Source organism: Triticum dicoccoides, chromosome 1B, assembly GCF_002162155.2.
Source record: "Triticum dicoccoides isolate Atlit2015 ecotype Zavitan chromosome 1B, WEW_v2.0, whole genome shotgun sequence".
NCBI classification, from domain to species: Eukaryota; Viridiplantae; Streptophyta; class Magnoliopsida; order Poales; family Poaceae; genus Triticum; species Triticum dicoccoides.
The window spans coordinates 527053514-527067734 of NC_041381.1; the positions used below are offsets into that span (position 1 = coordinate 527053514).

Sequence of the window (14221 nt, forward strand, 5' to 3'; positions counted from 1 at the left end):
TCAAGGTCCTACACCGGGTGCAACCCCCATTCGTCGAAGAGGGGCATTTGCCTCACGAACTCGACCTTGTTTGTTCAAAGATACAACAGGGCGCCTCCATGACCAACGCTGCCAGGAGAGGGGTCGCCAGTCAGGACCTGCAACACCTTCTTCAGCGTCTCAGGCACGAGATCCCCTTCCTGGAGCCTCATACGGTGCTGACGACCGGAGTAAGCCCACATTGGGCGGGAATGGTGCTGGAGAGGAGCGATGCAGCGCCGGAGGAACTCCTTCACCACCTTGGGCGCCGTCACTCCGAGCTTCCTCAGCCTCTCGAAGCGATGCCAGGTGAAAGCAAGCTGGGGGCTTGTAAGTTCCTTGTGACCCCAACCAGGATTGGGAATAGCAGGCAGCATCGGGTGCGCGAGCAGGGGGCTTGGCACCCCAACGTCCACATACAGCCACTACTCCCGGAACCCGCTCGCAGAAGGTGGGAGGCCAAAGTCGACCCCTGAGGCGGCCGTCTTCGGCACGGCCTGGAAGCTCATGCATCCCGAACACCGGGAAGGGTCGGACAAGCCCAGAGAGAAGAAGTGGCGCAAAAGGGAAACGGAAGGAGGAATCCCCACCATGGCCTCGCAGACGAAGGCGAAGACAGCAAGCAGAGTAATGGATTGGGGGTCAAGATGCATCATGTGGATCTGGTAATGGGAGAGCACCGCATTGAAGAAAGCGGAAAAGAGGGGAACCGGGCCCGCCCATAGGGCAAAGAATCGGACCTCCGTGACGATCCTGTCGAAGGAGGCATGGGACGCGGGCCAGACCGTCGTCTTCCCGCACTCATTGAAGCTAGAGGCAAGCACGGAGCAGACCTTCTCCAGGGCTTCCAGATTGAGTATGCGTGACTTGTCGATGGCGGGAGCATCCGCCGGAGGCGCGCTGGGCGAAGGCGCAGATTTCTTCCCCTTGTCCTTTTTCGTTGGCGCCATGGCAGTGGAAAGGGGAAGAATTCAAAATGGATTGGAGGCAGAAGCAGAGGCTCGAGGAGGAAAAGGGAACAAGAAGCACGCAGGCGGCAAAGGGAGGATAACTGTGTACAAGCCTCGTGGCCACCTAGCCAGGCGCATAATGAGGGAGCGTGGGGAAGCAGAGGCGCCCACGTCCAATCAACTGCCATGCGGCGCCCAAGGTCGCAGGCTGATGGGGCCCACGGCGCTCCGCTCTTGCCCCTTCACTTCTCCGCTAAGACAAGTCCGAGCGCGCCTTGGGCCCGGTGGCTACTGTTGGCGTTCTGGGAACGGGGGTCCCCAGACTTGCCTGCCTGCGGCCTGCGGCGTGGCTCGAGTAGTGGCCCAGTACGGCCCATCTTCATCAGCGCAAGACTGAAGACCCTCGCGAGGGGCCAAGACTCGCGGGGTGGATGACACATGACTTCCTCAGGAATGACGTCGCCAGGCAGGCTCGTGAGGAGGCGGAGAGATCAAGGCAGGGCACCTCGCGAGGTGCTCATAACGCAAGCCATGACGATCAAGACCAGGCGGGTGCCAGGCGGGCACCAAGCAGGCGCCAGGCGGGCGCTGGCCTTTGCAGTGTCCTTGTTTCCTCTTTGGTGCAAAGGGGGCAAGCGCAGGCGTGGAGTACCAAGGCATCAGGCAAAGGTTGCCATTTCAGTGCAACGAGACCAAGACCAGCAGAGCGGCAGGATGGAGGTCACCGTGGAGCCCAAGACGGCGTCACCGCCAGTGCCTTTGGCAGCCGAAGACCAACTTTAGTCAGAATAACTTGTACTAGATGTTCCCCTTCAAAATGGCCGTTGTTGGCGCCCTTCCTGCTCAATATTTGGAAGAGGACCAGGGCCTCTATAAATAAGACTAGCCACCACAGAGGTGGGAGAAGGGACTCATCGAGTGCTCATTAGACCGAGAGGCGATCAAACCCACCCAAGCAGTTCATCGCACCAGCTCAAGAACACCTCTCGAGAGGTTGTTCTTCCCTTGTACTGTTCATCATCAGCCCCAGAGGCAATCCACCACACCACACACTGGAGTAGGGTATTACACCACAACAGTGGTCCGAACCAGTATAAATCTTGCGTCCCTTGTGTTATTGATCATTTAGCTTAGATTCTCACGAGGCGATCGAACGTGGATCGGTAGGGGGAAGATCTTTGCGTGCACCCCAGAGTTCGAACCTTAAGGGTCTGCCGGAACCCAACATCCGACAGTTTTCTCTTACTTTCCCAATAATATTTCATACGGAACTACTTCCTCTAATGCTCCATGTACTTTTTGTAAACTATCTAGCCAATGGTTAGACTAATAAAATGAAAATCAATATACATCTATAGATTATTCATGCAACCATGAAATTTGGACATAAGGTAATTATTCATGGCATGTAAAAAAGATTCACGGGAAAAATTTACACATAGATAATCCCAATCATGTAGGGCATCTCATGTTATCTTATCGCGGAGCGCAGAGAGAAATCATGCCACATCGTTGCTGCTACGAACCCATACTCCTAGGGATGGACTACTCATACCTCATGAGGGGCTACAGAGAAGCATTCTTGATGAACATGGCGATGAATTCCCCCTTCAACGGGGCATGAGAGAAGAACTATAGTAGACTCTGCCCTGGATCACTAATATATTTCTCTGTGGTGATGGAAAGAAAGTCACCAAATAGTGTCATGTTGAGGACCAATATATAGGATTGACAAAGAAAAGAGGGCACCGGCGGATCACTCCCTTATTGCTCCCTATGATATGGACGCGTGGGGCGGGTGTGTGGAGCCCATAGGTGGCCCTTGACCCCCCTAACATATGTTGATAATTTGGCATTTTATCTTCACATGATTTTTTCTTATTTTTCCGAGTTTGCAAAGTATTCTAAAAACACAAACATAAAACAACAATTTTTCCTTATAGTTAATAATTGGTACATTGTCCAATAATAAATGTTAAGCAATACATACAAATTAAAAGAAATTGGCATGAAACTTCAAAAGTCATAGATACGCTTAGAGCATATCACGTAGTTATGGGGAAGCCAAGCCTTGCCCTTATCAAAGGTGAACCCAAGTTCTTTATTGGCAACTTCTCTCTTTGCATGCTCATTAGCTCCTTAACAATATTCTAAATTTCAATGCAAGACACTATCCCTATCTCAAGTTGAGCTTTGTCACAAGTAGTGTTTGTAGCACAAGTAGCAAAATCAATAAAATAGACGAGTTATGGCTAACTAGGAGTTTCAAATGTGCAACTTGAATTTCCTAATGTAACTTGGTGAGTCTAAAGAGATCACGCGTGGTGAGATTGTAGCCGTTAACAAGGTACTCAAAATCTCCACTAAGTTTTGCATGTGCAGCATGAATCAATAATTGTGAAGCTTCTTTTTTTCACCTCTAGAGACATTTCATGATAGACTCTTCTCTTTTAGGAGTTATTTTTGTCAAGAATTCTATTTATTTCTCTCTTCATGAAGATTATGCACGAGGTGCTTCACATTATCTTTTTCTCCTCAATGTTTAGGGTCTTCGCCTCATCTGCGTACCTATCACGTTTCACTAGAGAGGACATGAGATCTTGTAACCTCTCAAGCACCTCACCGCGAACATGTTTCAAGGAGTTAAAAGTTAAGATATGTTTTTCAACGACCTCAATATCACGATGTCCATCCACGTTAACATTACACAATAGTTTCGGTAATTGCCTTTGGCTCCTAGATGCATATGCACCCATTGTCGAAATACACATTTCAAACATTTTAAAAAATGGAAGAAAAATCTCGCATGTATATCCATACATTTTATGTGCATGCACAAGGTTTCGGTGAAAAATGACGTCTTTTGTGGCTTGTGTAAAAAAGACAATTTCTGATGCTTCATTCTAACTATTTACGAGGCATTTCTTTATCTTTTTTACACAAGCCACCAAAAACGTCGTTTTTCATCGAAACCTTGTGCGCGCACATAAAATGTCCGGATATACACGCGGGATTTTTGTTCCGAATTTTTCAACTTTTCGAAATATGTATTTCGATAATGGGTGCATATGCACCTAGGAGCCAAAACACTGTTTGTGTCCCACAAGCTAAACAAACTTGACGCACATGTGTCACTTCATTAGCTGTTCCTCCTCTATGCCTTTTCTCTCTGGGGCCTAACCGTTACATAATGATCCACAAGTAAACAAACCACCCCACATATATATAACTAATTGCTTGAATTTCCAAATACATTGTTTTATTCGTTACTATAACATATAATTGATGAGTATGAGAGCTACAAATCTCAATGGCAATTGTTTTGTTAAATCTAAGTTACCTTAGATTTTGTTTAAGTCAAAGTTGACGTCCTAAGTCATCGTATAACTCCATGTGAAGTTTTGTGGTTGACACACCAACAACAGAAATCAGGATTAGATCATATGGTTGACACCATTGATACGGGAAAATCTTCAGCGACTCACAAAAAAAAGAGAGAAAATCTTCAATGGCTCGCAAATAAAGAGAAAATCTCGAGTGACTCACAAAAGAAAGAGAGAAAATCTTCAATGACTCACAAAAAAATCTTCATATGACTTAGTAGGGACTACGGGGCCCAATCCGCAGTAGCAACAAAATCAATAAAACTAGATGAGTTATGGATGACTAGGAGGTTCAAATGTGTGACTTGAAGTTCCTCATGTAACTTGGTGAGTCTAAAGAGGTCACACGTGGCGAGATTGTAGCCATTAACAAGGTACTCAAACTACCCACTAAGTTTTGCATGTGCGGCTTCAGTCAGTTATTGCAAAGCTTCTTTTCTTTTGCCACCTCTAGAGATTTTTCATACGGAACTCTTTTCTTGTAGGAGATCTTTTGACAAGAATTATATTTTAGCTCTATCGTGATGATTATGCTCGAGGTGCTTCACATTCTCTTTTTGTCTAGGGTCTTCGCCATCTGCGTACCTGTCACATCCCACTAAGTGAGGACATGAGATCTTGTAACCTCTCAAGCGCCTCACTGCGAAGAGGTTTCGTCGATTTAACAACTAAGATCTCTTTTTCAAGGACCTCATTATGAGTATGTCCATCGGTGTTAACATCGCATAATATTGGTGTGTCCCACAAGCTAAACAAACTTGACGCAGGTTTGTCACTTCATTAGCTTTTCCTCCTCTATGCCTTCTCTCTCGGGGGCATAATCGTTACATAATGATGCGCAGGTAAACAAACCACCCCACATATACATTAGTAATTGGTTGAATTTCCAAAAAGACAGTTTTATTCGTTACCATGACATATAATTGATGAGTATGGGAGACACAAATCTCAACGAAAATTGTTTTGTTAAATCTACGTTGCCTTAGATTTTGTTTAAGTCTAAGTCGGCGTCCTAAGCCATGTGGAGTTTTATAGGGTGCACACTGACAACAGAAATCAAGTATCAATGGTGTCAACCATATGATCTAATCTCACATCAATGGTGTCAACTATATGATCTAATCTTGATTTCTGTTGTGAGTGTGTACTCCATAAAACTCAAGTCACTGAAGATTTTCTCGTATCAAAGGGGACTGGGAAAAAAGACCCACGGAAACCGCCCGCTCCGCTTCCCTCGGCGTCCATAAAAACCTGGCAAAGCCTCCTGCCCGGCGCCGAAGTACAAAACCCACTACCCCTGGCAGGCAGCCTGGTTCTCCCCTCGCTCTCGCTCGGGTCATCCGTCCATCCATCCACCTCCTCTTCCTCACTCACTCACACGAGCAGACCAGACCAGCACCAACTCCCTTTCTGCCTTTCTCTTTCACTGCTCACCATTTCCCGTCGCTCTCCTCCCTCCTTCGCCTCATCCTCTGCCGCGGCTAGCCTAGCTGCGCGCACCTTTGCAGAAAGAGAGAAAAGAAAGGCACCCCGCCCGAACCCAGCCCGACGCCACCACCAAAAACGCACAAAAGCAGAGGGACATCAGATCAGGTCGGCCGATCGAGCGCGCGACGACGAACCCCTGCCAGTGCTCCCTCCCGGCCAGGCGCTCGCAAAGTGCGGGAGTCGCTGCCTTCTCGATCTCCTCTCCCGCTTCCTGTCCTCCATCCCTCCCTCTCTCTCTCCCCCTTACTCTCTCCAGGGCGTCTAGCTAGCTAACCGAGCTACGTCGCGCGGCCTCCGAGGCTGGGCGAGCTGAGCTGAGCTGAGCTTACGTACGTACGCGCGCACGTACACGGCCGCGCCGCCGCCATGTCATCGGCCGCTGGCGGGTACGGGGGCGGCGCCGAGCACCAGCATCAGCATCAGCATCAGCAGCACCACCAGCACCAGCTGCTGCTGGGCCAGGCCGCGGCGGGCCAGCTCTACCACGTGCCGCAGCACAGCCGCCGCGAGAAGCTGCGGTTCCCGCCGGACCCGGCGGACTCCTCCTCGCCCACGCCGGGCGCCTGGCCGCCGCCCACGGTGCCCTTCTACTCCTACGCGTCCTCCTCCTCCTCCTACTCGCCGCACAGCCCCACGCTGGCGCACGCCCACAACCAGCTCCTGGTCCACGGGATGCCGGCAGGAGCCCAGATCCCGAGCCAGAACTTCGCGCTCTCGCTGTCCTCGTCCTCCTCGAACCCTCCGCCTCAGCAGCGGAGGCACCTCGCCGGTGCCACCGGGCCGTACGGGCCCTTCACGGGCTACGCAGCCGTGCTCGGGCGCTCTAGGTTCCTGGGCCCCGCGCAGAAGCTGCTGGAGGAGATCTGCGACGTCGGCGGCCGGCCCTCGCAGCTGGACCGCTGCTCCGACGACGGGTTGCTCGACTTGGATGCCATGGACGCCGCGGGCGACGTCGGCCACGAGATGGACAGCAGCGACCGCGCTGCCGCTGAGGGCGTCACGGTCTCCGGCGCCGAGCAACAGTGGAGGAAGACTAGGCTCATCTCCCTCATGGAAGAAGTGAGTTATCAATCATATGTTACCTCTAAATTCCCTTCTCTTCATGCATCTTTCTCTTCCGTTCCCATGTCATAATTATTTTCTTCTTCGTGGAGAAGAATCTGACCAACATCTCATGGTCACATCACGGATGCAGCTTGTGAATCTTTATTCACTGTGGTTCCACAGCTTATTTCTTGTGCTTTCGATTTGATGGTGGTTGATATGTATGGATCATGATATCTTCTCTTTTGGATATATTTCTTTGCTTATTATATGCCTCACTTATTTTTGCACTGTTTGCGTTGAACAGTTATTTTCTTTTGGTCTTCTTGTAAAACTAGCAGCAACTTGATCTGGAGTCGATGATCAAAGAGTTGCACACAGTAGTAGTTGATGAACATGAAATTAGAACAGCGAATTCCACAGTATGCTCTAATTTTATTTCATAAAAAAATTCAAGTTGCTGCTTTCTAAGATTCCTAGAGTTTGTCCTCTTTCAGCATGGTTCTATACTCATCGATGTAAAGCTGTAAGATTCTGCTGTCCATGTAGTCCCAGCTTCTTGTTTTTTCTTCATAAAAGCATAGTACACACTGATTTAATTTAGCTCAGGAAAGTTGTTTCCCTTCATGTAATCATAGCTAGGTCAATAATTTTGAAGTGACATATGATCTGGTAGTGTGTACACATCTACACACGATAATCCGTTTCTTTCAAACAACTCATCTGTACAACTTCTTACCAAGATTGCAGGTGTTTATTGGTTGCAACAACTAAGGCAGTCCCACTTATTATCTCTGTTCTAACACAAGCAAAACAATCTTGTAGGTTTGCAAGCGATACAGGCAATACTACCAGCAGCTCCAAGCTGTGATCTCCTCGTTTGAAACCGTCGCCGGGCTGAGCAACGCCGCCCCCTTTGCCTCCATCGCTCTCCGGACGATGTCGAAGCATTTCAAGTACCTAAAGAGCACCATACAGAGCCAGCTGCGCAACACCAGCAAGGTGGCCGCCGGGAAAGACAGCCTCGGCAAGGAAGACATGGCCAACTTCGGGCTCATGGGCGGCAGCGCCGCCCTCATGAGGGGAGGCAACGCGAACGCGTTCAGCCAGCCCCACAACATTTGGCGGCCACAGAGGGGACTCCCGGAGCGCGCAGTGTCGGTTCTTCGCGCCTGGCTGTTCGAGCACTTCTTGCATCCGTGAGTACATGGCATATCCTCCATCATATTTGATTTCGTGTTCATAATATGGAGGTGCACTATGCAATTTTTGAAATATACTCCCTCTGATTCCATAATACTTTCCGTTGAACTAAACCACGACAAGTATTATGGAACGGAGGGAGTACTTACGACAGTATCTTACCTGTACCTGCAGCTGGCAAATGCGAATGTTTATATCCATAGTAGGGTAGCAGTGACATGACATGCCATTATGATATGCTGCAAGTGCAACTAACAAACGATTCCTTCTAGTGTGAGCATCATGCATAGATCCGAGACATGGGATAAATGCCTGAGATAGTGTGCAAGCACAAGCAAACCTATGGCTTGAAACCGTTTGCTTTACTGAAAGCTTATAAATCTTATTTTCGTGGGCATCCACTGTCCACTGAAAATTGCGGATTAGCTCGCCACTGTTTTAGTGCATGCAATCTAGTAACAGGAGAAAAGGAATTTGTGGAAGTGGGGGAGAAATAAATCCTTCCGTAGCACTAGATCTGTGTCGACTGTTGATTCGGTACCGTATGATAAGAAGAACGTTCAACTATCATTAAATGCATGTCTTTTGGGGTTCTAGCATGGGTCCCACTTGACAATTAGTTTCTGACGATTGTACACCAACTTAACAGTGCGCTCTCTTTGCATCTAACTTAGGCTAGGCACCAGATCTTACAACGATGTCACCACGTCTGCCGCTTTTGTTAGTGCCGGTCAATTCTTGCAGATTTGATGCTTTGATGGAGACTACTTTGCAAATAACATAGACATGTCAAATATGGTGCATCCATGCTTATCAGCTTTCTGTATTTTGTTACTACTTACTACTAGCAATATAATTATGTACTCCCTCCGTTTCTAAATATAAGACTTTTTAGAGATTTCAATACAAACTACATATGGATGTATATAGACTTATTAGAGTGTAAATTCACTCATTTTGCTCCGTATGTAGTCCGTATTTGAAATCTCTAAAATGTCTAATATTTAGGAACGGAGGGAGTACTATTGTAAAAGTTGTCCTTTCACATTTGTTTTATTCCTTATACACTAGTATTTGGTAGTGTATATGGACTTCTATACCTGTGTTCATCAAACGCCGGTTTGCGTGAGATACTGAGTTTAAATGTGGTTTATCTTAACCTTCTTAACTGGACGAGGCATTGTTGTAGAGGGCTAAACTTTTGTCATAAGATCCTAAATGACCATAACACATAATGACATGCTAGGTTTTAGGTCTAAATGGCGTAATATGACTTAAAACAATGTTCAGTTTTTTTTTGGTTGAAGCTTCTAGCCTGTAATTATTTACAGTGCTTGTGCTTGTTTGTGTTGCTGTCTACCCATTGTATGTTTCTGTATTTGCCATCACACTAATTTGTTGTGCTTTCCAGGTACCCAACTGATAGCGACAAGCAAATGTTGGCTAAACAAACAGGCTTAACGAGGAATCAGGCAAGTAACCATTTCATGTGTCGTGTGTTTCTACTTTAATGTAACTCTTCATGCCATGCTGGCTGCTAGGCAAGGCCTGTTAGCACCATGAATATACTAGTACTTCTATAAAATAAAGAAAGTTATAGACTTTGGAAAAATGGCCTGCCTGATGATCTCGAAACATTTCATGGTGGGCAGGTCTCAAACTGGTTCATCAACGCAAGGGTTAGACTGTGGAAGCCAATGGTGGAAGAAATCCACAACCTGGAGATGCGGCAGGGGCATAAGAGCTCGGCCGCCGACAAGAATCAGCTCGGCGTGCAGCAGCAAACCCAGCAGCATTCGCCGGACAGCAGCGGGAGGCCCTCCGATCCTTCGAACTCACACCAAGGGCAAAGCAGCAGCATGTCACAGAACCGCAGCGCCCACGCTGCACATCGGCACATCCAGAGCGAGCTCTCCCCGATGACCCACGACATGCCGGGACAGGTGAGCTTCGCGTACAACGGCAGCGGGATGGCCGCGCACCACCAGCACCACCACGGCATTGCACTGTCGCATCCCCATCAGCAGGTCGAAGGCGCGAGCGGCGCCGGGAGCAGCGGCGGCGTCTCCCTCACCCTCGGCCTCCACCAGAACAACCGGGCCTACATCGCCGAGCCCCTCCCGGCGGCGCTCCCGCTCAACCTCGCGCACCGGTTCGGGCTGGAGGACGTCAGCGACGCCTACGCGATGGCGGCCTCGTTCGGAGGCCAGGACCGGCACTTCACCAAGGAAATGGGCGGCCATCTGCTCCATGACTTCGTTGGGTGATCGATGAACAAACACATGCATGATTGCTCCATTGCTGGGATCATCAGCATGCAACAACATGCAGATGAGATCTTGTATGCTGGCCACGTGTATTGTACTAGAAGTAGGATGATGAAGGTAACAAGGGTGCATTGGTACACCGTACATATGCTTCTCGTGTAGACCCTGGAATGCTGTCAATATTTGACAGAGTGGGGCTACATAGAGAGCATGCAGTGCAGAGAGAAGTACTACCTTTAAAAGGCCTGTTGTAGCATGCAGTTCTTCCCTATTTGTTCTGATCCTAGATTAAGCTCCCTTATTAACCCTGTATCTCCATTGATCGACTTGCGTATGCGAGTGCTCCCACCGTGGCAAATAAAGGGTGCTCCATTTATGAATTTATCTTTATTAGCTAGGCTGCAAATTTTATCTATCATCACAGTAATCTAAAGATTCTACTCTACAGCATGCAGCTAGTGAGTGCCGAAGCTTCAATGTGTATTGTAGCACTAGAATATGACTGTGGACTGGACAGATAGATAGCCTTATCTTCTCTGATCTTGTGTAGTTAGCCTTTCGCATGTACCCGTATTAAACTAAGAAATCAGGTGGCGGAGTGTTAACGAGCGATCTTGTTGCATCCTTAGATGGAGTAGCCTCCTAAAGCCTGGACAAGACATGATCTGCTAAACTTTCACTGGCATCCTTCCTCTGTTAACCACCCTAACAACATCTGTCAAGGGCTGATCCGCGCCTACTGTAGGCCATCTCCGCTCCTTGATCGATGCACTAAACAACTCGCCGTTTACTGGCCATGGGGGAGGCGCCATGATGAAGAAGGGTTCTTTTTTACCTCTCCCCAGGGTGAAAGAAAAGGCCCATGTTACCTGGGATCGGTTCTCCACGGCCCTCGGTTCCGCAGCATCTGATTTGACGTACGCTTTGGTGACTGGTGAGTGAGTACTGCCACTCCAGTATGAACAGCTGGGGGGCTCCATGGAGCTGCTTCTTTTTTTCGTGGAGGGGATCCATGCACGTCACTGACCACCTGCTCTACTACTACTTCTCGCCCAAAAGTAACCACTTCTCTTGGTTAAAAAGGGCACTGTTTGTTGCGGGAGTGCTGATAAACTTTCTTTTCTAGCTATAGGCTCTGCATGCATTGCATTGCATTGCCCTGGTGCAGCATGCATGGGTATATTATTGGTCTCTGATTCTGCATGCCTACTGAAGAAATATCATGCGCTGCCTTCTGCCACCACCATGGCCATGGAATCCATGGATGGAGATAAAGCTGGTGGTAGGAAAAGACTGGTAGGAGGGCCAGTATGGGTTATCATTGCCACTCATGGAAGGGGAACTGGAGTTTAACTCGCAGCTCCATCCTTTATGTTTGAGAGAGGAAACAAAGGCGTGCCGCCTGCATCTGCATGCGAAGAAGTATATTCCTCTTTTCTCCTTTTTTGTTCTTGATTGAGGTGAAAGAGAACCAGACGTGGGTGCAACTCAATTGTCAAATCCAATTCACGTATTACGTACTACCTCACGTCAACACCCCCGGCTTGAGCTCTAAGCATCTTGGGCACAGGCGCGGATCATACGTTACAGGGGAAGGTGATGGGACACCGGGCGTGCTGCTCTTAGGTGCTTTCTTCCTGAATTTTGTTGTCAATTTTGCTTTGTCAGCAAACTGACGGCTTATATTTGCATCCCATCATATGTATATCTTTTCAACTAGGTTATAAGAACGCTCTTCAAACAGTTTCATTTTTAATTTTGGTGAATTGTAGGGTCTCTTTGATACAAAAAATTACAAAAATGCAGAAACAGGAAAAACATGGACTGAAATATCATGCACAACTGAAGAAGTTGCATGGCTTGTCATGTTGGTCCTCCAAATTTCCCAAATAAAGTCGTTAAGAATTTAAACGTCTCTTACTGCAAGGTGAACCCCAATGATTCAACTGAAGACATCATTGGCAAGAAGGCCAAAAGGGAGGGAAGGCAGCTGCAAAAAAGGGAAACTGCACTGGAGCCGGGAGTTGTGAGCTTCAATGCAAGGATATATGTGCTAGTGAAAATGTTGGCATTTATGATAGCTTTTGGAAGAAAAAAAAGTGTCCTCCCTTGCTCTTATCACCTTGTAATAAGATGGAATCTGAATTAACTCGGTTGATGTATGATTCTGAGTTGAACTTCAAGTCTTTTGATGTCTCTGAATTTATATTCATGAAAAAGTTTCAGTCTGCTTGATCCTTGTTTCCTAATGGACAGAACTTGGAACATCCCAAACTAGAATATAAAGGAATTAACTCCAGTAATAAGTGGCTTGCTCTTTCTAACAAGACAGAGGAGTATGACTTTTCCATTATCTGCTTACGGGAAACTAAGAAAGAACATTTTGACAGTGCAAACTTAAAGAACTTTTGCCCAAGAAGATTGTGCCTTACGTGCGAGCTTCTTGGGGTTTATTGTCATCTGGAATGATAGTATATATCGAGGACAAACTCTATTCCAAAATGAATTCCCTATTTCCATCCAATTTTCCTCTGCGTGTTCTGGAGCAAGCTGGGTTCTAGCTTCCCCTTTACGCGCAAACTCTATTCCAAATTGTAAAGGGGAAGCTAGAACCAGATGAGATTGTAAAGGGGAAGCTAGAACCAATTTCATCAACTGGTTCAAAGATATAGATACCAGATGACACTGACTGGTCATTGTGGGTAACTTCAGTTATATTAGATACCTCACAGTAGGAATATTGGCAATAGTAATACTAACAATATGGTACAATTCAATGAGGCCGTAAATAACTTAGCTCTTGTGGAACTCCCCCTTAAAGGCAGGAATTTTATTTGGCGGAATGTGCAAGAAGCTCCTTTTTTCGAAAGACTAGGTTAGTTTTTTTACCTCGAAAAGTTGGACAACTAATTACCCAAGTGCTATTACTCTGCCTCTTCCAAGACCTATATCTAATCATACCCCTGCTTTATTCAAATTGGTACTTCTATTCCCAAATCCACTCTTTTTAGATTTGAGAACTATTGGTTGTAGCAGCATGACTTCAAAAATATGGTTCAAAATACATGGGATCAAGATGTTCTAGAAGTTGATAATGCCAAGATCATCATAGCAAACTAGATTTCAAAAAAGCGTTTGATCTGATTGAGCATAATGTCATCCTTGAGATTTTGCAAGCTAGAGGCTATGGCCCTAGATGGATGATGAAAATGATTTTCTCCTCTGGTACTTCTTCAGTGTTGCTAAATGACGTACTTAGCAAAATCTTGCACTTCAAAAGAGGTGTTAGGCAAGGGGAACCTCTTTCTCCTGTGCTTTTGGTTTTAGTTTATGATCTGTTGTAATCCATCTTTAATGAAGCTCAAACCCACCAACTAATTCAATCTCCAATTCAAGTGAACTCTTATCAATATGCTATTGATACAATCTTGGTCTTGCCTGCTGAGGAAGGTAAGTTAAACCATTGCAAAAATCTCATTCTCCACATTGCAGATCAGAATGGGCTTAAGGTTAACTATCACAAATCTGCAATGGTGCCTATTAATGTTTCCCTTAATAGAATGTTGAGAATGGTGGCTGTTCTAAGATGCTAGCAAGGATTCTTCCCGTTCACTGATACGTCTCCAATGTATCTATAATTTATGAAGTATTCATACCATGTTTACAATAGTTTTATCTGATTTTGGTATGATTTGATTAGAACTAACCTGGACTGACGATGTTTTCAGCAGAACTACTATGGTTTTGTTTTTGTGTAGAAACAAAAGTTCTTGAAATGCGCTGAAAATCAACGGAGATTTTTTCTTGAAAATATAAAAAATACTGGAACTAAAAGTTACAGGAGGGGAGTCCCATGGGCCCCACAAGG

At 46.7% G+C, this 14221-nt stretch overlaps 1 protein-coding gene across 1 annotated transcript; it reads left to right on the top strand.

Annotated features, from left to right (window-relative positions):
* Window positions 1-5639: 5639 nt before the first annotated feature.
* LOC119346889 (BEL1-like homeodomain protein 9) lies at window positions 5640-10733 on the top strand. Its single transcript, XM_037615994.1, has 4 exons — window positions 5640-6898; window positions 7709-8082; window positions 9498-9558; window positions 9739-10733. The coding sequence occupies exons 1-4, from the start codon at window positions 6206-6208 to the stop codon at window positions 10351-10353; spliced, it is 1743 nt and encodes a 580-aa protein (XP_037471891.1). The 5' UTR covers window positions 5640-6205; the 3' UTR covers window positions 10354-10733.
* The last annotated feature ends 3488 nt before the right edge of the window (window positions 10734-14221 follow it).